Below are 25,584 nucleotides of genomic sequence, written 5' to 3'. Positions count from 1 at the left end.
TACACACATTTGTTGCAAAAGAATGAACGATGAGGATTGGTAACTGATAGATACAGATTGTAGCCCTTGCAGAAATGAGAAGTCAGTATTATGTGAAGTAAAATCAATTTTACAGGGAAAGGTAAAAATAACCATTTCAGAGGGTTTACTTGCCCATTCATCACAACACTTTTCTCAGACTTGAGCAGGACAAATGCATTTCAAAAACCACACTGAAACTGAACCTTAGCATCGCAGTTGCCAGCTGAATAGCTTTGCAACTGTATTATAGAAAATACTATTAGTGCCATCATCCCCTCAGCTCCGTATATGACAATGAGAATGGCTATCTCCAAACCCTGGCATAGATCTGCTTCATAAATCAGTTTCTGAAATGCTGACATAGCATGATCATAAGTGTTATCATAAGAATGCAAGCCTTGGTTACCTAATATGCATAATTTTAATTTTGCAAATTATTTCCTTAGTGGTCATGTCTTCCTTCCTTTCAGATGTACAAGTTTCATTGTGTTTGAAATAAACTGAACTACATTGCATTTGTCAAAGGCTAAGAAAACATACTCATTACCACATGCCAGCTAATAGGCAATCACTCGACAAACTGTTATAACTCACTTGAGATGCTGAACATTAAAGTGAGGCAAATTATCCCATTTCTAACAGAACTGCTCATTGCTTTCTGAAGTCCTATTGAGAATGATGAAACAGCCAACTGCTTTTGAAGATTTCACTGAAAGTCACTTTATGTAAACAACCCTTCTACAGCAGTCATCACAGTTTGGCCGGAAAGGACCTCAACACTTGTGCTCTGGTAGTTTAGGGTCCTCAATCACTGATACTATTTTAATACTTCTTTCCTCTTCATCAGGGATGTCAATTGTCAATGTACTGGATTAAAACGTCAGAGCTATCAGGAAGCACTATCATTTCTTTGCTGCAATTTCACAGAAGATACAAATGCTCCATTCTGCCTCTCCTCCAGCCTATGGGAGCATTGTAATTCAGCACTGGCCTCAGGAAGGCCCACACAGAGCACTCGGAGTGCCCCATTAATCTTACTTTCACAGATTTACTGGGGAAAAAATGAAGTTAAATGAAATAGCTTGTCCCCGTCTCTGCATTTCAATATTTAAAACACTACAAAATTCATTTAACAGCCTCAGGATTTATCTTTTGGATTATCTTTGAGATGCTACAACACTAAAAATTCTGAAAAAAAAATTATTCAAGACTAGCAAACTATTACTCTGCAGCTCTATTAGCATTTTATTCTTTCTGGCACGGCTTTTAACTAGAGAGAGATAGACCTTCAAGGGCTGAGAATGTGGATAGGGCAAGATGTTTCAAGATTAAGTGTATTATATACCAATAATTTTCTCCTAGAAGCACCGAAATACATAATCTCTTCTCGTAAAATTGTATTCAACCCCAAGAACACTGAAATACAAACTGAACAGCTATCAGAAGAGCAGCTGCCTCCCTCTGCCCCCATCTCTGTTCACTCCTGGGGAGTGCTCCCTCTCTCCTCTCCAGGAGAATGGGGGTGCCTCTTGCCCATTTATTTTTGGTGAGTAGCTCTTTATTCCCAACTGCATAGTTCTGTCAGGCTGGAGAGAACCCTAAACAAGTATTACCAACAGCAGTAACTTGGCCCTCAGATGTAGCAGGCAGCTCAAAACTTTTCAGACTCAAAAATACACCGGACATTAGATTACAATACAGAAAGGGGAACAACCCTTTTTGCTCAATATTTATAAGATCGGGCTGCCTGGGCCTTTAATATGCAGACATCTAACAGTCTCACCTGGGAAAGGGCTAAGTAGTTGAGCAACTGCACATACCTCACTATCTCCTCAAAATTAGAGCTCTAGGCAATGAAAAATGCACAAGAGCATACCAAAAACCAACTTTATACCACATCTCTCTCCCAGGGTTGCTTTCTTCAAATGTTGGACACAGCTGTGAAATTTATCACGGAGTATTTTCTTTAAAGCTTTCCTAGCACATCAGTCTCATATGCCTGAGTACAAACATCTTGAAAATGTTATATTTGTTTCAGTAGATGATATAGTTTATGACTTTCTTCTACCCCTTAAGCAGAGTCGGAAGGCCAAAGACTGAAAATTTTATAAAGAATTAAGTAGAAAAATAATGTGAACTAACAACATTTAAGCCAAACCAACATAACTTGGTGATGAAAGACACTGGCAGAACCTATGAGCAACAACATCAGAATTTGATCGAATGTACTCAAATCTCCATGTGCAGTATCTAACAAATTAGATTTCTTTTCACAATAATATCTCTAGAAGTGTGAAGAATTAAATCCATATTTTTGTTAAAGATTAAAAATATTAGAAAGATCAGGATTAGAAACTGGATGTGATGAGCTAACCTTGCTGCCTTTACAGGTATCTTAAGACGTAATACACATAATAAAATCACATCTTAAACACATGTTCAAGTATGTTTGGTACAATAAAGTCACTGAATGTAATTTGGATATGCTTCTGGTTGTTGGTGTTGTTTTATATTCTAAATTATGCAGGTGATAACTTCTGATTTTTATTTATTTTAATACCTCCACGAATAATTCGTGTTAAAGAAATAAAAGCTTTGGCAATTCACACCGAGTGAAAGTTAATACTATTTTCATTGGAAAATTATCTTTGTTTTAACAAAGCTCTCATGAAAGCTAGAAAAAGTATTTTAAGTTTGTGGTTTATGGAATAAAAACAGGAATAGCTGCATCTTCGTTTTAATCTACCAAAAAAAATCCTGGCATACAGGACAAGTATTGGTCTTTTTTAATCAAAACCATGTAACGTTTGTAGGATCACTTAGTTTCATAGATTTTTTAATATAGATTTTGTGGGGTTTTTTTTTCACATTGTAAGAGAATCACTACATTGGAACAGAGGAAGAGTCAGAATTTGTGGCTATACCTCAGCATATATTTTCAGAGTAAGATGTTATGGTTCCCGAGACAAATTGTTACATCTTTGAGCTTTTGGGTTCAGTCTGGGAAACTGATGGATTATTCATTTGCTTTAGTTTAGATAACCAATAATTTATTTTGACAAATGGCCGCACCCTTCTGGAAGTATCATGGTACCTATTTGAAATGTGTGTCTCCCTCAGCCATTTGCACTGTATGTATACTCTCAAAGTGCATTCTGATTTTGTAGAAATGAGGACATTTATTTGTAAAAGGTATTTGAGATGTGCTCTGTGTCATACCGTAAGGACTTCTGATCAGACTGTGTATCCCTCAAACTATCAGGCTTTTCAATATAGACACATGCAGGTTTAAGTAGTTATTTATTCTTTAATCAGTCTGTACATTCTTACATTACTGTAGTAGAAAGAAAAGATAGAAATAAAAGATCAGCATATTCCACAGGATTCAAGGTACCCATTCTTCAGACATCTACACAATACCACAGCCTGTGAGTGGGAAAGCACAGTGACAATACCTCTTCCTAAACTTCTCTAATAGCGTAAAGAGAAAAGAAAGAGAATAAAGAAGTCAGCTAGGAACAGCTAGTTCAGTGGAGCTGCAGTGACTTCCGCTCACAGGTTTAGTCTTAAAAATCTTTTGTTCCATTGCAATTAAAAAGAGTCAATTTTCAGATAGCACATTCTGATTAGTACATCCTTGCATACATACATCTTTCTTCTATAACAGCTCTGTTCTGAAATTCCTTTCAGAGTTAAGGCATTGCATTACAGAAATATAGTTCTACTACAGAACTGTATTTCTACACTCTACTGGGCTCAACTTCCTAAAATCCAGAAAGGAGTACAACCAAAAAAGGTATAGCATTACACTATGCCATATGGATCTCAACCCACTGACTGTACTTGAAAAAATCATTTGAATTATACCCTAGTCCAAGCAAATTATTACTAAAATAAAACTGCTCAATAACCCTGATCTCTGCCATGTCACATAAGAGTCAAAGCCTTCCCACTACGACAAAAAAGAAACCTCTTGAAGAGGAAATGAACAAGAAATGCCTTATCTGGAACCATGACCAAGTTTAAAAAGCACTGCTCCTAAATATGCTATGGATAAAAAGATTGATAAATGCATTCTAACTCGGTCATTTTTAAATACAGTATAATTTCATTACTTGAAAGCATAATCGATCGAAATTCTGTTCCTAGCTTCCTCTATGTCAAGGCAGCTTCTTTGCAAGAACTCCAGAAACGGAGCTGGAAATGGTTTTCTTGCACCCATGCAACCAAAATTTTAATATTCCTGTTCTTCAGAGTGCAAAAAACCTAAATTTTTGCAAAAACTACAGCCACTGATATAATGACTCATAAGTAAGTTACTCAACAAAATGTGTCCTGGAGATTTGCAGTTCCTCTTTCACCAGCCAGTCTCATCTTGCTCATTCACAGCCCGTAAGCGCACTCTCTCACAGGCTATGAATTATTTGAAGATGAGCTGCTTTCAGCCTCTTGTTGCAACTTCTACACTTTTTAAAAAATGAAATAGTCAAGAATTTGAAGTTTACAACTCCTGGCATTACTCTTTGACCCAGAGGTTATTAATCATTATTATGACACACAACAACTTCGAGAGACATCCACACAGTAGGACAGCCGGTATCCTGGCAGGGTTTCCTTCTTGCTTGATTTGGAACAGAAACTTAGCTTTTCATTTTCCCCAATTCTAAATGCATACTAGCAATCATGCTGTTCAGCATGCTGCAGATTGATCTCTTTTGCTCCCTAAGGTTTTACGTAGAATTTAAATCATGAAGCTGGCTAATTGCACACATCAAAACAGAAACTGCAATCCAGCAAATGCTATGCTGTTCCCATGCAATGATCCTGGACCCTGTTTTAATTATTAAGAAATTACTAAATTTAACACCAAACTTACTCCAAATTCAATAGGTAGCATCATGAAGCCAAATACCAAATTTTCCAAACGACACTTCCCAAAAGCTAAGCCCCTGAAAAATAACATGTTTAATGATGGCTGCATTTTACTGAGATACTTCAACCACAGACAATATGTTCACAAGACCATGGGGGCTGGAGAAGCCTCCATAAGGTTATAATTCACTACATATACTAAATTTAGAATATATAATCTGAAGGAATATCTAAGCTTTTAGAGGGAGTTTCCTTGTGTAAGGCTAGAAAAAGGAGTTTGCCTGGATACTTTGCATGAAGAAATGAACGGAATGGAGAACTGGAAGAGAACGGAGGCTCAGACTGCTGAGGGACAAGACTGTCCTTTTCTCAGAGGCAGACCTGCGGATTTCCTCTATTTTCTGCAGTGCTCTCAGGCTGACAAGCAGCCTGCTGACAGAATAGAGATGGAATGGAGCCTTACTGCAACTGCAGTGAAAACTGTGTGGCTCCCACTATTGCACAAAAATCCTCTTGTACCTTTTCTTACAGCAGTGGCCTAGGCTGACAGCTTTCATCACAGGACAAAGATTGATCAACAAGTAGGGAGCATCTATAAGGAAACATACCTGCTGTTCAGTCATCAAGTCAGAAAAGACAAGCTCCTTCAAAAGTTCTCCAACTGAAGGTGTCAGGAACAACAGTAAAGGAAAAATGTTTAGGAATTAATCAATAATCATCATTTTACACTAATCTTCATTTTACTATTTCTTGCATGAAGTTTTTGAATTTACTCTTGACTTCATATCTTCTCACTTTTACTACCTAGTTATCTCCACAGGATGGATGCAAAAAGATTTCCATCAGCACATTTAATGAAACCATTTCTTTTAAGCAAGGCACAAAATTTAGTTTTATTTATGTAATTTGATTAATCCCAATTTTTGTTTTACATTAAGTACAAAAACCAACTTGAACGTAGGTCTAAATACAATTTCCACAAAGTAGTTCAATGAGATTTAAAATCAGTTATGTATCCAGAACTGTAAAGCGCAATTAAAAGCATCCCAGGATGTACAGATTGCTTACCATAACTGCTGAAAGTCTTGATAATGTATTAATATATTTAACAACCTCCAGTAATAAGTTATCTCCTTTAACCTTTCATTTGAAATGCATTTTGCAATTCTGTACCTAACAAAGGTAAAGCATTAAAGGAGAAGTGCAGACAAGTTTTACTCAAGCTATCTGAGGCCTAAATGAAACATATACACAATTAAAAATTAAATAACAGAACAATGACTTATATATTTTAGTTTAACATTTCTAAGAACATAAATGCTACGACAGAAAAATAGCAAGAGGTTCAAAGACTTTTTTTTATTTCTCAAAGAACTTACGGTGTACTGTAGCTGCCTGAAACATTTTAACAATTATAGAAAATCATATTTCCAAGTTTGGTACATTTGTATTTTTTGGATGACAAACATTAAAGACAACCATCCATTAACTTTCTATTTACAAATAGAAGCTTATTAATTTTAAAATCTGTATAAAAAAATCAGGTTTGGCACTACCCATAAGGCAATGGATGATATGTACCCAAGATAGCAAATCACATAATGAAAACATAACCAGAAGAAAATCAGATTCTTTAACTTATTATTTAAAGAAACTGTGATACTTTAATTATAATTAAAGAGGAAATTAAAGAAACAGCATTTGCAAGTCACTAAAACAACATATCCAAAATACTGAAGATTCTTTTTATATGCAACAGGAAATTGCTTTAATCTATGAAGCTACTGCGCCCTGTCTTGTGGGAGAATCTGACATTTCTACAGTTATTATCAAACTAGTTTTATTACTGGAAAATAGCAAAAAGTTTAAGGAGAACATGATTTTTACTTCTTAAGTAAGCAGAAAAAAATATTACTCTGAAGTCCAGCCTTTGTTAATGGTCTACAAAAAAAAACCCCAAAGGTAATTTTGCCATTCACTCCACTGAGTAAAGACCACAGTTTCAAACTTTTTTATTGATATGGTTTTAACAACTTCCTTTTTGCATTTCCATCAGTTTCATGGTAGCTGAACCTTTAAATTCAGTTTTTCAGTGTTGCCACATTTGCACTGCAAAGACTACAAGCCCAGATTTCATGAACTGTGGATTTCATTTACATTTAAAAAATAATCTATGCTTTTATCTTAAATTTATAAAAAGATTTTTTTCAAAACTTAAGGCAAAAAACAAGTTTTATTGGTTATGTTTCTTTACGTCTGAGCAGATGTATGAGGCTGTTTAAATATCAAAAAAGCTAACAACATATACAGTATTACCAACAAAAAGAAAGAATAAGGAAGCATGCACCCTCAAGATGAAAAGAAAATTTAATTTTACAAGACGTTTAAATAATTCAAAGGCAAAAAGTGTCTGTCTCTTCTAAGAGTATCTTCATAAAACATGGAAATTTTAGAGGACATCAAGTTACTAAAATATTCCGTTCAACGTTTATACAAATACATTACTACAATTATAAGTTTACATACAATCAACTGACATCTGTGTTAACTAATTACTTAAATTTACAAGACAAACATAAATAAAGCTGTTAAAACAGGCAAGTACAGTACTGATCTATCATTCAGCACAACGTATTTTGTATTTCTTTCATCTCAAAAAGAATTAGATTAGAATTGTGCGAAGTCATTCTCCAAACCTAGAAATAAAATAGAAGAGAATTAAGTATATCTATGTAGGTTTTACACAGCATGAGCATATTCCAAATGCCCAAGTCCTGTTTTCAGACATGGAATTTACCATTTAACAACCATTTGTCTGTTCTCAGAAGAGGCCACAGTCTTTAAGGTTATTTTTAATAATGACATCAGTTACAGCGTCAAAAACAAACTGCACATTTTTTGTGTCTGTGGCACATGTGAAATGAGTGTAGATTTCCTTTGTGTCTTTTCTCTTGTTCAGATCTTCAAACTGACATTGAATGTAAGCAGCTGCTTCTTCATAAGTATTTGACCCTAGAAGGAAAAAATTGCTCAGTAAGCTGGCTTCAAACATCTTTGAAGGAAGTTGTTCTTTGGAAATAGTTAACCTAAACCTGAACAGGAGTAATTTCACAGCCATTGCTATAAGATACCATAAATAAATCTTGAAGAAAACCTTCTGGACACATTTTTAAATATAAAAAACTAAGGATTCAATTAAATTCCAGCTGCAGGAAGAGTATTTCCATTTACTTTAGTGGCAGACAGAGAAAGTTAAAGACCCATCACTGTTGCCTAGATTAGGATATTTTGTTTCCATCATTCAAGTTACTCACTTTCCATTTTTATGTTTTAAAAGTTTGGGGTTTTCCCCAATTCAATTAAAGACATTTGGCATATGCATTTCTCCTAAGCTTTTCACCTCTAACGTGTAGGATGTAATAGTCTGAAGCTACAATGAAAATTATACATAACAAGGCTAAGACTTGTTAAATAAAATCATCCTCTCTTGCTATGTATTTCCTAAATAAGCCACATATTTCTAACATGTATGTACACTCCCTCTTCAAATAAACTCCCACGTATCCTCAGGATTTCCTGCTAGTTAAAAAATTACATCTGATTACAAAAAGAAGAGAGCATCAGAAAAATGAATGAGCTAAATAAATTAGGCTGAAAAGCATAGCAGCAGTAACATTTAAAAGCTATCAGGGGGCCAGCATTATTTCACCTGGTTAAAAAGATGAATCTGACTTAGCACTATTTAAATTGTGATCCATAAAAACAACCCCCCCATCTCAAACTTTATTTCATTTAAATATTTCAGATACCTAGAATTATTCAACTTTCCAATTTGTGCATCAAAAATCAGGTAATTTAAGCAAAAATTACTTGACACCTGCATCCCCCTCCAATACCTGCGTATTCAGGGTAGCAAATAGTGAGAGGACTCCTTTTGATTTTTTCTTCAAAAAGATCTTTCTTGTTCAGGAAGAGAATAATAGAAGTGTCTGTGAACCATTTATTGTTGCAGATACTGTCAAACAATTTCATGCTTTCATGCATCCGATTCTGTAATTGGAAAAAAACACCTTGTTGCATTTTATCAGACTTCAGTAGTAAAATCAGGATAAGTATTTTTGATTACTTGCAAATGAACCAGATAAGTTACAGAACTAAATTCTTAGCATACAGAATCACATTTTACCTCAGGTAAAGAGAAAGGCCAAGACCACTACAAAGAACTCTTTCACAAGCAGAGTTTAAGCAACTACTTTCTCTTTTCTTCTTTTCCTCATTTCCAGGCTTAAGCTGTTTAATATTTTAGAAATTTTTGGTGCGTTGTGGCATTTTGCAGTACAGATATTCTATGAGTTGCTTAGTTACCTACATTTGTCTTATACTGATTAGGTCTTCCAGAAACTTCTGGAAAATTAAATTCTGCACCTAGCTGAGATTCCAGCACTGGAAAAAAAAAAGTTCTGCAGAAGTAGAGAATCAAGTGAGCAGTTTTTTCCCCTCATATCCTAATTTTTAACTCTGTAGAAAAATAATCCAACATGTAGGTACCAAGCTCCAGTCATTTAAGTAGCAGGATGCTAGCTATGACCTTCTTTGACTAGACATCACTTGAAAGATTTTAATTTTATTTCCCTTTCCTCCCCAAACTACATATATTTTAGAAAAACTTGCAGAACATGAAGTCAAGATCACAGAAGTCTGTTAATGATTTACACACAATAGATAGGCATCGCTTTAGACCACTCAGATAGTAACAAGTGTGCACCCTGGGCATACTGATATGGGAGGAATCACACATTAAAAGAAGAGAAAGAAGTGGAAGGGAAAAGAAGATAAAAAAAATTGTGCAACTAAGGAAAGAGATAAGAGAAAGAAAATTAAAAAGAATCAAAAACTGAAGACTAAGGAAGGAAAGGAAACCAAAATGTAGTAAAGTAGAAACAGGTAAGTCAAGCAATTTCTTATTCTATACTTCTAGCATCCATAAAGAGACTAAAATGTGTATTACTGGCAATCTATCCTGATTAATTTATATGTCCTTTAAAACATGAAAGAGTATAGCTGAAAAGAATACTTGTCTCATAGTATTCTTTCTAAGAATATGATGAAATACTTCGAAACCTGAAAGCATGAATTCTATCACCATTTCTCCAAGACCTTTTACACAAAACCCATATATCAGTAATACTCTAAAAGATGTATTTACAGCTTTCCTTTCAAGCTTATTCAGTTTCTATCCAACAACTATTCCTTTCTTCGACATTAAGGTACTTGCCATTTCCTCGTCTTCAGCCAAGACCAAGTCATAATCACTTAATGCCACACAAAAAATAATTGCTGTAACACCCTCAAAGCAGTGAATCCACTTCTTCCGCTCTGATCTTTGGCCTCCAACATCAAACATTCTGCAAAACAGACGTGCAAAAGCAGGGAATGAACTTTGGAATTTCTAGCTTTCTGACTGTTAACCAATAAAATCTGAAAGTGTCAGCTGTGCAAGTCTAATCATAAAAATTTAAGAAAAGGCATAAAAATCTGCAACATTTATTACTATTTAATGTCTCAGTAAAAAACCAAAATTTAATAAAGCTTTGAAAGTCTTCCTGTATAACATTTTACCAAAGATGAGAAAGCACAAGATAAAAGCTAAACAAAACTGATCAAATATAATTTGTACTAAATTTCATTAATGAAGTTAATTGTAAGCTACAAAAAAATAAAAACACACAGTTAGCTTTACTAAATGTAAACTAGACGACAGTATTATTCAACCTTTAGTCCAAATTAATAAAAAGTCTACAGTACTGAAAGATATTGATCAACAGATTCTTTAAGAGCAGAGTGGTATCTGTTTTAATACTTGGAAATAATGCAATATTAAGGAAGTTCGATACAAGTAACACTGACCTGATTATTGTTGTTTTAGATTTTGTATATTTATATTTTGGAATACTAATTTTCACTTTTTCAAATTTAATCTGGAATCTCTAAATACTGTTGAGTTTCAGCTTCACTCTCTCCTAAACCAAATTGCAACTTCATCTATTTTTCAACTATGTTTAAATGGGATATTTTTTTAAGAGACATTTTCAAAATTATTTTCAAAATTATCTTAAAAGACAAAATAAGCATTACATAATAAGAATAACTATTTTCCCTCTAATAAATACATTTTTTTTGGAAATGCAGTTAGGTAGGAAAATTGAGCTACAAAAGTGAGTCTTGTTTCTTTTGAATTCTTAGCTAACCAGAAATAGAGCAACAGGAAAAGACCACATTCCAGAACTTAACAGCAGAGGTTCAGCAAATTAGCACTATATGAATGGATTTGCTTTTCTCTATGGTCTAAATGCTTTAAATGGCCCCTAACTATTATGGGCTACAGCCACTCTGAAAGACAGAACATTCATGAGAAACTTCAAGTATTGTGCAAGCCAGATAAACAGCATCCTGACATAATGAACTGTGAATTGGGGTGGGAGGATGGACACCCCAACAGTGGTATCCTGAAATTAAGTGATATATATATATATATATATCACAGTATCTTCTCAAAGAGAGAGAACACACACTTTTTCCACCTGTCTCTTTCCTATCATAGAATTCTGTTGTCTCAAATTCTCGCGATGACTTATGGCTTCAAAACAATGCAAATGTGTCACATATCAGGGTTGAACAACAGAACAGAATACAAGAACAATTAACTGAGAAGCTGAACAAGAAAATTGGTCCTTGTATTTTCTGTGGACATCAGCTTCTAAGGAACATGAGAAACTACATGCTTTATACTAATAGCAGTATCATGGCATCTATCTGCATGGATATAATTAGTTCAATAATATCTTATGGCACTGCTTGATGCAAAAATATTACTAAGGTAACTGAAAGGAATAAGAAAACACTGCACAACATCCCACATTAATAAAAAACTGCAGTAAAAACTATTCTTTCAAAGAATACCAAGAATATGTAAAGAAAATGGGCCTGCACAGGAGCTATTGTATGATTCTGGTTTGTTCAGACTATGTTGCCAGCATGTACCCTGAGAAGGGAGGGAAAACACAGACTGACAAGTTTTCTAGAATGTAGAGGAAGTGTAACTTCCAGTTTGTACTCACAGATACTGATTTTAGCCAGAAATGTTTGCTTCAATTCAGAATAGCCTCTGCCACTTGTGCGTTTCACCAGCGACGCTTGTCTCTTTTTGGGGTTGCCTTTCTAACAGTATACCTAATAAACCCCAATTCTTTATGCAAACCATCTTTTTGCACTCATCTTCGAAATTTTTATATACTAAAATGTAGTGTCGGATTAAGTTGTGGCACCACAGTTTCACAGTGAACACCTCCACAGCAACTAATAAGAACCTGATGGATTTTTTTATGTAATGAATCTTTTCTACATATGATATCAGTACAGAGAAACACAGACACACAGAAAAAAAACTACTTGGCACATAAAATTATTGAAAAAAGATAAGGCTGCAAGTATCTTTCAGAAAAAAAAACAAAACACCTCTGTTCAGCATCGCTATTTAAGTTCATAAGCTTTCCATCTGCCCTGTTAGAAGTCATACTGAGGCCTGGTTACATCACAGTCCCAAAAGACTGAAACAGTCACAGAAACTGCTTAATCTGCAGATAAATTTTTACAAGTTTTGAAAAAGTTTTGATTTACAGGCTTCACCTTCCAATAAGGGGAGATAGGCACACACGGTTTTGTGAAAGCCCATCTTTTAAGCCTTGCCCCAGATGCTAAAATTCACAGTACATTCACATCCATGGTTTGACTACTCAGAAGAAACACATTTTTGTAATGCAAGGTAAGTCAGAGTCTACAATGAATTAAAAAGAAAAACAAGGCAGTGCTAAAAGAATTAAAGTTTCTAACAGCAGAATCTACCCCCGTTATCTAAAGAATGAAGGTATTAGAGAAATGCTTTAATAACTTTCCACTATTTAAAGAAAGCAGCCTTCTCCAATGAGATTACAAGGTGATTATGCCACATTAAGACAAATTACTTCACTGAACTAAATGTAAAGCACTGAAGACACTTTTCCAGTCATCTCTATACTACAAGCTATGCTACTTAGCATAAATGTGTAGCTTTCTGAATGGTTTATGTGCAGTTGTGCAAATTCAAGGACTTTTGCAAGGTCCTCTCATTAGCACAATAGGTTTTTGAAAGCTAGTGTTGCCAGATCTGCTGTTCTGCTTCTTTCAGACTATTTAAGCAAAGAACATGATTCCAGTACCCATACAAAATGTGATATGGGCCAAAAGGACAGCAGATACTTATGAAGATTGCTTTAACTTCCTTTTTAAGGTTATCCAAGTTGCTTGTTCCAGTCCCCAGCCTTGCAAAAGACTATGAATTTGACATATTTTTTAAAGCAGAGTGTTTACAAAAATATGATACTTATCTGGAAAATCTCGCATATTACACACTTTTTAAAACCAACCTATGTTTTTTATTATCCCTCTTTCCTGTTCTCCCTGGGCTGTAAGATTGCAGGGGGACAGGTAGATAAAAACCCTACCAGTTTTACATTAGCATAGTACGTGACTAGGTAAATTGCACTTGAAGGGATTCAACTACAGATGTTATTTTTAGAAATCTTAAACTGTTCTGAACTGATAGATTTTTTATTTAGAAAAAACACAATAAAAATAAGTAGAGGGGAGGAAAAAAATTAGAAGAAAAACAAAGACCTTTGGTTTTCTGATCAAGAACTGTCAGAAACACTAACCTCTAATGAGGTTTTCTGCTTGGGTATACTATCAGGCAAGTGACAACACTCATTGTTCATTTAATGTTACACAATGGAATAATGCTATTTAAAACACATTTTAAAGATTACTCCTGGAAAAAAGGATTCCTTAGAAGAATTCCTTACCTTCAGAGATATCTTTGAGCGGAAGTCTCTGGATATCACCCTATATAAATGCAAGTCAGCCACTTACTCCTTCTTAGTTGTCAAATAATTAGTGATGGCTAGACCCATAGGAATATATTTTCTACATGTATACCTTAATAATTGATACTTTAAATTTTAGCCATTACTTCTGTCAATTCTAATGTTAACATTTTATAATTTTGTACTAAGACCTGAATTTCCATAAGAATTTGTTAAATAATCAGAAGAACATTTCTACAAAATAAGGTGTTCTTTGAAGACAAAAGTAGTAAATAATCAGACTCAACCTCTGAAATAGTCTCTAGAAACAGGATGAAGATGACTTGCTATTTGCATTTTAGATTGAATCAATCATCAAAGCTATGCTAAGTGCTTTATAAGGAAGGCTGAAATGAGGCTCAACCTCAAAGAATCCAAACACACACCATAACATGAAAGAAACGATAATGAAGAAAATTGAAGTACACAATATTGCACAGCTAGTCATGTTTATGTACCCTCAACTTGGTATAATCAAGACTTTTATGCCTTTAGTTAATCTTAAAATTTCTTTTCAATGTTATGTAAGAGTACACTTCTTCAAGCCCTTCTAATAATTCATTAAGTCTGTCTCCTAAGGCACCTAAAATTCAAACACCTGATGTATAGATGTTTAAATGTATATTATAGCTAAATAGTTCCAAAGGTCTGTCTTAAAGTTACACATTTTGTAGAAGTGGAATCATATAATCCTTATAATGGACTTCATGGGACTGTAATCATATGGTCCTTATAAGAGTCCTAATTATCAGTACAGACTGGAAGTAGCTACCTGCACAGAACTTCATTGGGAGCACAGAAGAATTTAAACCCATTTATAACAGCAAACTGAACAAGAAACATCAGAAAATCAGTGAGAAAATGGACAGATCCTCAAAATACTGAAGACCTCTCTTGAGGCTTGGCTAAGGACTACTCTCCTTAGGTTTGCAACAGCTTCATTCCCATTTACCAGCTATTACTTTATGGATGAATATGAACTTTGTATACTTAAACCCTAAAACAAAGAAACAAAATATACTTCCCCAGTACTGATGTCCCTGAAGCATCCATATTACAGTACTTGCTATGCATTTACATGAAAAAAAGTATTCTCTATGAACATACCAAACAAATATATTGCACGGGCACACTGACAACAACATCTGCACAATCTAAATGCAGATGTAATGTGAGCTTTATTGAGTTTTCTTCTCACTCTTCCTCATCAATAGGAGGTAGAATATTATTACATTTATACGATCCTATGCTTTCCTCATGAATGCGCCTTTGGACATACAATGTTCACAATATTAACATTATTTTGTAAATTTCACATCACAGGAAGCATAAGTCACATTCTTTCATCACTAAATAAAGTACTATCTTAAAGTACAATACATTTTAATTCAGTTCTTCAGAAAAATGGTTTTACCCTTTCATACAAAACCAGAAAACATTTATAAGTCTCCAGCTCTCCAAATAAATTTACAGGGAAGGCTCTGATAGAACAGCTATTTTACATGGTAGAAAATGGAATATTTTGAGATTTAATTTACATATAAAATTCTTTACAAAAAGCTGCCAATAAAACCAAAATATTTATTACTTAATATCTGCATATTTATTCCAAGTTATTATAAGGGTGAGGGGGGGAAATCAAGGTTCTGGTTAGACGAATTTGTTACTTGACATCATTGAAAGTCCCTCTTCTAGACCTTTCAGAAACCGTAACAGACAGATTAACATGCAGCATGATTTACGTACTTAAAATGAAGATCTTTGAAAGTAAAGTGAGTTTCCACTATTCCTGTCGTTTTCACTCTAGTCCTGAGAACATCCTGTTGGGTTGGAATGTAGCTGGTATGTGCTATCCTGTCCAAGTCATTCAAGTAACTGAAGATAAAAATAAATACTGCTTTCAGTTATTCATAAAATAGTAACATGATAATTACAAAGAATTACAGAAGTTCTAGGTCCACTCGTTACACTAGGCTTGACTTTTATAGAATAGCTTTCTCCGAGATAGGATAAAAAACAAGACACATTATTTCCCTCAATTTTCCAAGGTTTTTTGAAATAAGCTTTAGAGACACAAAGATATCTCATCCCAGAAGAAAGAAAAATTATGCAATTAACTCCACTTCAAAGATTTCTTCTTTTGAAATCCCAAAACGCAAACATGGTTCCATGTACACCACTGTTACCTGCACTAACTAGAACATCACCTTCATCTTTGTAACCGACTGAACTACAAGTTACTTTGAACTATAACCAAAGCCCAAAATTACCCTAGACTTGACAATAGGCATGAAAAGAACAACCCAGTGTTTTGGCCAGAACTAATGAGCTTAAGGAAATGCTTAATACATAACAATTAACTTCCTATTGAGAATTTCTATTTGCATGCATTATTTACAATAGCACAGTTGCATTGCCAAACTCTTGAGATGTGGGCCAAGAAGCCCAGTGTTTCTAAAAAAACACAAACATTATTTGTGCTTTTCCCATAGCAAAAAGGGAAGGCATTATGTTCTTCTTTCAGTCTAACCAGAAGTTAGCAATTTTAAAGATACAATTGCATGGCCAGAAGAAGTTTTCTTATGAAACTAGAGGGAGAGGTATCTAAAACAACAAAAAAGAACAGAGGAAGTTACCAGAGGAAAGTAAGTGATCCTCCAGATTAAGTGTTCCATATTGAAGAAAGTTTATACAAGTGCTATCTCTGAAGTCAAGAGATTTGTCATCATGAGCTCAGCTTGTTGCCGTCTACCTTTGGTACCCTTAGAACAACTTCAGCAAACAAGTAACAATCATGCTGGAAGTACCAATGCTATTTCAATACAATTTGATCACACTTCTATTCATTCAGCATGCCTATAATTACATCACTCCAGCTGCAGTCTTCTCACAGTTACCTTACCTACACGTTGTTTATTTATGTGTATTTATTCAAAAGAACAGAAGTACCTTATTTTAAGGAAAGTGAAAATCAACTTCAAATACTACAAATCAATTCAGCTTTAAAGAAATTGCCCTATAAGGCAAATATCACTGCTCTGCCATTCTTTACCATCTTATCTCTCCCTCAATGGATTCTTCCTTGACTGAGTTACCATTACTTGCTGCCATCAGATCTTATTTCTCATACCCTTGATTCTTTACTGTTTTATTTTTTTTTAATGAAGTACCCTAGCATAGAATACACATCCTGATTGTTACCTTTGCTCAACATATTTCTAACAGAGACCGTTAATTAACAAAGAAAATGCACCAATGTTAAACCACAGAAGAAACTCTACTACGAACATGAAAGTAGTACCCTTGGTAATATGGATTCACATCATGTAATCAAGTTTCCTGGACATGTTCAGATACTAACAGGTACTCGAGTCATGTTTTCGTATTAAAAATGCTGCGTAACGTATTAAAGCACCTTAAAGCAATTTTTGTCTTCCTCAAGAGGATGAAACAACTAGTCAGAACATGACCCAGATTCATAATTATACCACACCTCTTCCTCTCCCACCTCTAAGGTTAGTTGTAGCACTTTTGACCCAAGTGGACAATATCTTTGTCCAGATACTTATAAATTTTCCATCTATATGTGAGCAGAATTCCTCTAAAGATGAGACTTCTCTTCTATTCCTTTAGCTACTATTTACAAACCAAAGAGAGTCCTGATTGTCACAGTACTTACTAGGCAGCAGAGTCATTAAGCTGGTATTCTCTGGATCTGTTGAAACAAGCTTGAACTCCACTGTCTTTCCACAGTCTCTTGATAACTCCAGCAAGCTCTGCAGTCATAAATCCTTCTTCTGCTGCTCCAGCTAACACAAAGAGTTGCCGAGCATCATCCTTTAGGACATAAACAGAAAGTGGAGAGATAAACATTAAGAAATACTGTAGAAGCATTATCACCTAAGAACTATATTCAGCAAATGAGATACTTTCCTAACCTGATAAATGTAAATATAACCAAACCAAAAAATGTGACAGCAAACAATTGGCTTTAGTGTTCTGCACAGGACATTAATTCCCTCATTTTTCAACAACTGAAAGACTAGTTAACCAAATTTCTCATTAGCTGATAAAGCTTCTGATCTGTTTGTAACTTGAACTAAGCTTCTATAAACCAAAGTAGTAACATTTTGTGCTCAAGTCTCAAGTTAATCTTATTTGCTTATCAAATGCCACAAACTGAATAGAATGGTTACGATGCATACTAGAACCTTCAGAAATGCAGATGTGTATCGATTGACTGAAGAATACTGATTACTTAAGCTTCAAAAAACAACTTTCTTTCAAAGTGACAAATTATCATTTCTTCCCAAATCATGCATCAGGAAATAGAAAATATATCTATATATATTTATATATATAGATACATATACATATGTAGTTATATATATGAACAAGTATCTGATATATAGTTTAAAAAGTCTTTTGGAAGCTAGAGTAGCTACAGATCTAAAAATGAACATTTGTCAAACAAATTAACAGAATACTGATTACTGTACCTGCACAGGACAAATTGTGGACAACTAATAAAAATTCAATGGATTGCACTAATAATTACATAAAAAACAGAGGAGTAAAGATCAAAGGGTTGGATAGTCAGATCTCACTGACTATAGTTTGAGCAATATGCCTGCATAAAAGAAACGTGAATGACAATTCTGGTCTTAGATATTGTTTGTCGATGCAAATGTCAAGAACCTACAACTCACAGAAGCAGCAGATCTTGAATAGGAGCCAATATATTAAGACATATGAGGGAAACAGCTTAGAAACTGACAGCCAATTTTGTCATGAATTATTATGCCATTTCATACCTAACATGGTCTGACTTTCAAACACACAAAATTTACTGTTTCAAATAGCTCTAATCTCTACACAGTCTAAAATGGTGGGGAGGGGAAAGGGAAGGTGCAACAAGAGGATCAATTTCAGCTTTTCAAAAGCCCCAACATTAAAATAAAGTGGTCTCTGTTACCCCCATCCTCCCTTTTCTAAGGACAACAAGTACTACAGACACCACAAGTGAGGTAGTATCCAACGATCAAATCCTATTTTCATTATTAACCAATGCTAGATACTTTAATTGTATTGGAATCAGGCAGCTTCCTCTCTAGGTGTCACTATTCTTATACCAGATTTCATAAATGAGATAATGTAAAGAAACTAATTTAACAATCTCTCTAGGTAATTACAGTAAGTCTCATATTTAGAAAGTGGTCCATAGTCCTTTAAAGCACATTCTGTAAATGTCTCTGAAAAACCAGTTTCGACTTTAGCACTGAAACACCCTGTAGGACAAAGGAAGATACATCAGTCTCGTGACTGATCATTACTGAAGCTGCTGGTGTAACCTGTGCTTCCTCGATTCAATATTTTTAAAAAATAAAATGTTCAACTCGCTGCTTTACCTTTAGTCTTACGACAGAATTAAGAGCATATGATTTTCTAAACAAACATTCCATTTAGAGTAAACCCCAATTGCCCTCAGAAATTTAAGGAAGAGAATCTGAATCTAACAGTTTTCATCAAGAATTATGATTTTTTTTTTCTGAAAAACAACAAAATTACAATGAAATAGAATAAAATTGAAAAGGCTATACTATAATATTCAAGGAGTAACCATACTTTTTTTTAAAGAAAGTGCGACTGATATAACACAAGATCTGAATTTCTTTTTCCACTTCTGACTTTACAATTGGCAAAAATCTAGTACTGAAGTTCCATAGCAGTGTTGCTCTGAAAAAAGAACTTGGACTACCAAGATCTCCTTAAGTGCAAGAGGATGGACAGCTATTTTAAGATTATCCCTGACAACAGTTTGCCTCATTATTTATATAGCTCTCTGAAATCAACAAATTCAGATTACTTCAAATTGACTATATTATATAAAATAGCCCTCAAAATCTTGTTAGTCATTTTATCTGCTAACACCTAAATTTACTCCTCCTCCGTTTTCTCTTACTATGTATTTAGTAACATGAGTCTACCATCTGCCTCTTTCCAGCATTAGCTGCCAGACTCCAGAGAGGACTCCATTGCACAAATACTGAACTAAGATGCGATAAGATACTGTTGCTGCCTTGGAAAACTTTGGTCTTGAGGGAAGACAATAGCAAACACGAGAACAAGTGTAGAGAGGAATAACCAATGAAAATTAAGCTTTTATTCGTTATGTTTGCAACTTGAGAGGTTTCAGGGAGAATTAACATATGTACATAAAATAATGACTATCAAATAACAAAAGGAAAATTAACTAATAATTCACATGACTGACAATCAGATTTAGATTTCAGATGCAACTTCATGACACACTTTACATAATCTCATCAATGTTTGTCTTTCTTATGACAACCATACATAATGCATTTCACAAGGTCACTGAAGGTAGAAATTGCTTTTTAAGCACTCAGATCTTGAACATAAGCCTTTGTCATGAATGGAGAATTTGCATACTGTTTCTTAGTTTTCAAGACCCTCCTCTCCTCCTAAACTGTAATTCAACCTTAACATGACAGAACTTAATTATGACAAAATATCCCTCTGACTACCTTACATACTTATTTCAAGACATGAAAAACCATAAAACTTCCTCCATCTTTCCTGCAAGACAGCCATAATGTGGCTAATTCCTCCTTCAGAAACTGTACTGGTGAGCATTCCATATTGACATAGATTTATATGGAAAGAAAATAAAGGCATACATCTGGAACTAAAGCTCCAGTGTTATTCAGACTAACAACTTTAGTGATCAATTTCAGCACTGCAGAACAGAATGGATTCCTGTAACCACAGGACAAGCAGAAACACTTAATCTAAGCATTTTACAGAGAGATTCAGAGCCTCTAACCTCCTGACCAGATGTGGACTTAATCAGGGTCACCACAGGTAAGAGTATAGGGTTAGGACTAGAGAAACAATAAGCCAAAAGAATCAATTCTGCAGAGTAGCTTCAATAGGTGGAATGGCAAACAGACCCATCAGAGGTTTGTATGAATGACTTCATATGAAATGAGTTGGAAAAGGTGCAGAAAAGCTTAGAAAAAGGTCTCCTATTTCTTGGGAAAAATCCTTAATCCATATGGTACCATGAAAAAATGGGATACCACCAGCAGGTCTATGCCCATGTCTCTGCCTTGAGTAAAATAAAGTCCTTCATATTGGACATCAGTATGAAACACGATCAAGCTCAGAAGTTGGAAATGTTTTACGCACTGCTGTGCCTATGACCCAATTGAGAAGTGCAGACAGTAGCTATATGCCTACCTATTTAAGTTGTGCTTTTTAAGGAACATTAAGATGTCTTAAATGACATGCAGAACATAACAGCCCACAAGTCCATTCAAATAAAGACACATGACTACATAATGTTTTTCAAAAACTCCCTAAGACTCGGAAGTTTAGTTCTCCAAATTTAGTTGGAATTTGGAGAATTGTATCTAAACCAAATACTTGTGGTGAATCATCCCAGTGCTGATTGCTCTGTAGGTCACCTTGCCATGTAAAGACCAATGGCATTCAGTTCACAATCAAACTTTGTATCCTACAAAACAGATTTCTGGATATCGAGAGATTTTTTCAGGAAATAATAATGGACAAAAATTTAAAAATCAATGGATATTTCAGCTGCTTATCTGCGTGTGTACATCAATACTCACAGCTCTAGTTGGATCACCGAAGTCTATCTTCAACCTCCCCATTGCTCTAATGATAGCAATAATGGACTGAATGGTGTTACTGTAGACAACAGCTTTGTACTGTTTACATTCTTCTTCTGAATAACCAGCTTCATGGATAATCCTACGGAAGGAAAAAAATTAATTCTCTATTCAAATAAAAAACCATATTTCTCCACTACACTATTTCACCATACTTACTTCATTTGTTTGACAATTGTGCTTTTCCCCGATTCTCCAGCTCCTGAAAAAAAAGGTGTGAAAATTGAGTACTTTTATTAATCTTTGAAAATACATTTAGTTGCTACACTTCAAATACCTAATTAATATAAAAACCTTTAATAGCTAAAAGTACATTTGTTAGAAATTGATTTTTAATACAAAAATATGTCTCAAGACGGAAGTTTCAAAATCAAGTCCTTTTAAGAACAGATCATTCAGCTCTAAAAAGTCTTGGCTTTTCTTTTTACAGAAGTGAGCATAATCTTTACACAGTCTGATGGCGCTTCTAATGCAGATGATCAATTGTTCAACTTCAAAAGGGTCTGAAGCTCAATTCCTCTAACTGCCTTTTTAATCAACATCTAACCAAAAACTTCCTTTGCAAGTTCTTCACACTGTATTAACGGTCTTCAGTGTTGCAAATGAACACCTTCAAATTCTTCAAGGTTCTAGTCCTTGCAACCATCTTTTGGCCCTTGCCAAAACAACAATCAAACAACACAGACTACTTTCTGTTGAAACAGATTGCATGAGGTTTGCCAGACATGCTGATACCATTCTCAGTGCTTAACAAATTAAAAAAAAAATGCATGAAATGTTAAAATACAAAGGGAGAGGGGGGAAAAATGCAGCTTTTGCTGTCTCAACAACCTTAGCTTAGTTTACCTCCACTTTCATCAGTCTGCTTCTTTCTATGAAAAATTAATGGAACTCTTAGAGCTATGATGTAACACCTTTAGACAGCATGCTCCTGTTTTGTCTGTGACTCATGCTGAATTCTCCCTCTTACATTTCCTCTTTCTCAATATTGTTTTGCAGAAGCGAGTATAGTCTTGACACAGTCTACAGGTGTTTCTAATGCAAACAGATCACCAGTTGTCCAATTCCAACACAATCAAAGAAAACTCACTTCTTTAGAGGTCACTGTGACCACGGGAAGCCACTGATAAAGGCTGTATTCATCTTCAAAAAAAGGGCAAGAAGGGGAATCTAAGGCATTATAAGACAGTCATTCTCACCTTGATCCTCAGACTAACTATACAGCAAATACTCCTGGAAGTCATTTCCAGGCACCTGAAGAAAAAGAAGGTGACCAGGAATTGCCAGCATGGATTTACAAAAAGTGCAAACTGCACCAAGCTTGATAACTTTTTGTGAGGAAACAGCTGTTTTTGGGGATGAAGGACACCAAAGGATGTAACTTACTTTGATTCTAATAAGGCTTCCAATGCCACCTCTCATAGCATCCTTGTACCAAATTGGATAAATATCAAGTTCAAGGTATCTGAAATCTGCCTAGACAGCCAGACTTAAAGGCTTGTGGTCAACCATTTAAAATCTAAATGGAAGCCAGTTGGAAGAGACAATATTCAGTAGATTATACTGGGCTAATTCAGTTTAACACCATCAATGATCTGAAAGCCAGGACAGAATGCAGCCACATCAAGTCTGCGGGCAACATCAGCCTGGGGTGCCAGGAAGCAGTCCCAGTGTTGGCTAACAGACGTACTATTCAGAGAGTCCTCAACAAACTGGAGGACTGACCTAACAGAAATCTCATGACACTGAAAAGAGACAAAAGTGAAGTCCTGCAAGTGGCACAGAATAACCCACGCAACAATACAGACCTGGGACTAATGGGATAGGGAACAGCCTTTCAGAAAACAACTGTGGGGATCAACAACATGAAGAATGAGTAGCGGGCCCTTGTGGGAACAAAGGTCAACCACACAGCAGGCTGCTGCACTGGGTCTGGCTGGGATGGAGTCAAGTTTCTCCACAGCAGCCCATATGGCGCTGTGCTTTGTATTTGTGGCTAACCTAGTGTTGATAACACACTAGTGTTTCCGCTATTGCTGGAAAGTGCATGCACAGCATCAAAGCTTTCTGTCTTTTCCACCCTGCACACACCCCTAGCAAGTAGACTGGGGGTGGACAAGAGGTTGATAAGGGACACAGCCAGGACAACTGACCCAAGTTGACCAAAAGGTTATTCCATACCACATGCCATGGTCAGCAGTAAAAGCTCGGGGAAAGAAGGAGGAAGGGTGGACTTTTGTGGTTACAGTCTTTGTTTTCCCAAACAACCATTATGCATGCTGAGACCCTGCTTTCCACAAAGCAGCCAAGCAACTGTCTCCCAATGGGAAGTAGGGAATTAATTCTTCATTTTGCTTTGCTTGTGTGTGCAAACTTTTGCTTTCCCTATTTTTGTCATTATCTTGATCAATGAGTCTTCTTGCCTCCCTTCTATTTTCTCCTTATCCTGAGGGAGAAGACAGTGATCAAGTGGTCATGTGGGCTTTTGGGTTGACCTTGGCCAACAGCCACCATTTCTGAACTGCCAAAACTGCAGTCAGCAAGTCAAAAAAAAAGCTGTTATTCCCCAGCAGCCAGCATTCATGATGCTGCGTCTGAGTACTGTGTAATGTTCCCCCCCTCAGCAACCAGTAAATGAGACAAACTAGACAAAAAAAAGTACAAGTTCACTTAGTTGATTAGGGGGCTGGTATGCATGGCATACAAGGAAAAGCTACAAGGAACTGGGCTTTTTAATCCTGGAAAAATCTTATGGGGCGGGGGTGGGTGAGGAGGGGGGTGGATTGAGGGAGTGTCTAGTTGCTGCCCTCTCCATAAAACTCACTTAAGGCAGCTGAAGACAGAAGCAAAACTTCTCAGAGGTACACAACAAAAATATGTGAGGCAATCAAGAAGCTGCAGCACAGGGGGAATTTCATAGAGATATGAGATACAAAAGGGCGCAGGGAACCTATCTCAGTGGAAGAGGTTAAGCATTAGAACCAATCACAGAGAGAGGAAGTAGAAACTCAGTCTTGGAGATCTTCAAGATTCAACTGGACAAGGCTCTGAGCAACCTTATCTATTTTGATGTTAGCCCGGCCTTGAGCTGAGGGTTGAGCTAGGAGATCTATAGAGGTTTCTTCCAACTTTTTATTATTTGATGTCAGCATAACAGAATGTTTCTATAGTTCAACTACTGTATAGTGATGCCTTTGGGATATTCCTCCTATTAAACCAAATATGCAGCTTCATGACAGGCTCAAGCCAATTTAAGACTGGCTGACAAAAGTTGTCCCAGCTCCTCCCCAAAACTGCTCCTGATGAGCCTGAACTTCCCTCCCTCCAACACACAGAAGAATGAGCGTTAGCACCAACAGGAGCTAGCATGCTGCAGAATTATGTAGCTAAGGAATAGAGTAGGCCTGCCAACATCAATTAAAGATGACATTAAACAATCTTAAGCTAATACCCAAGTAAAATACTTATTTTTTATAAACCTGCAAGTTTCTTCCTAGACTCTGAGCTGCCATGGAAGTTCAATACCAGTAGATTAATATAAATAGAAAACAGAGACACCAGTACAAATATCATTTGTTATTGTGACACCTGAAGCATTTATAAACCACATTAAGACTTAATCTGCAAATACCTAATTATGCACTTAAGCACAAATAGGTGTCAAAAGATTAGATTTGTTAATTAAATTACTATAATTTGGTTTGGGTTAATATTTTTATGCAAACAATTTGAAGAAAATATATACCCCTGCATTCAAGAGTGATTTTGGAGATAATAAGAAATATTACTACAGCATTTAATATACATTATCTTGTGAAGTGCTTTTTCTGTTAAAAAAATTGCCACATTTAACTAATCAAGCAGGTCACAGTTTCAAAATTTAATTATTCTGTAATACACTTGCTACTCAGTTTTTCCTGAGTCACATATGCGTGTTTCTCTACAGTGTTGCTATTCACATGTATCAAACACCTAGAATGCTCGTAAAAGCTCTCTCAGTAATATAACCACAAATACTT

The 25,584-nt window shown here is 35.5% G+C and overlaps 1 protein-coding gene across 1 annotated transcript; it reads right to left on the bottom strand.

Moving 5' to 3' along the window:
- Window positions 1-7,371: 7,371 nt before the first annotated feature.
- On the bottom strand, window positions 7,372-21,761 carry LOC104461398 (guanine nucleotide-binding protein G(i) subunit alpha-1). Its single transcript, XM_010072981.1, has 8 exons — window positions 21,725-21,761; window positions 21,506-21,647; window positions 17,530-17,687; window positions 15,597-15,725; window positions 10,169-10,298; window positions 8,790-8,943; window positions 7,691-7,905; window positions 7,372-7,589 (listed from the first exon to the last, which is right to left on the bottom strand). The coding sequence occupies exons 1-7, from the start codon at window positions 21,727-21,729 to the stop codon at window positions 7,715-7,717; spliced, it is 909 nt and encodes a 302-aa protein (XP_010071283.1). The 5' UTR covers window positions 21,730-21,761; the 3' UTR covers window positions 7,372-7,589; window positions 7,691-7,714.
- Between the last annotated feature and the right edge of the window lie 3,823 nt (window positions 21,762-25,584).

Source organism: Pterocles gutturalis, unplaced genomic scaffold, assembly GCF_000699245.1.
Source record: "Pterocles gutturalis isolate BGI_N339 unplaced genomic scaffold, ASM69924v1 scaffold47942, whole genome shotgun sequence".
Classification (NCBI taxonomy): domain Eukaryota; kingdom Metazoa; phylum Chordata; class Aves; order Pterocliformes; family Pteroclidae; genus Pterocles; species Pterocles gutturalis.
Note: the sequence above shows the minus strand (reverse complement) of the source record. Positions and strands in the feature narration are given on the sequence as shown.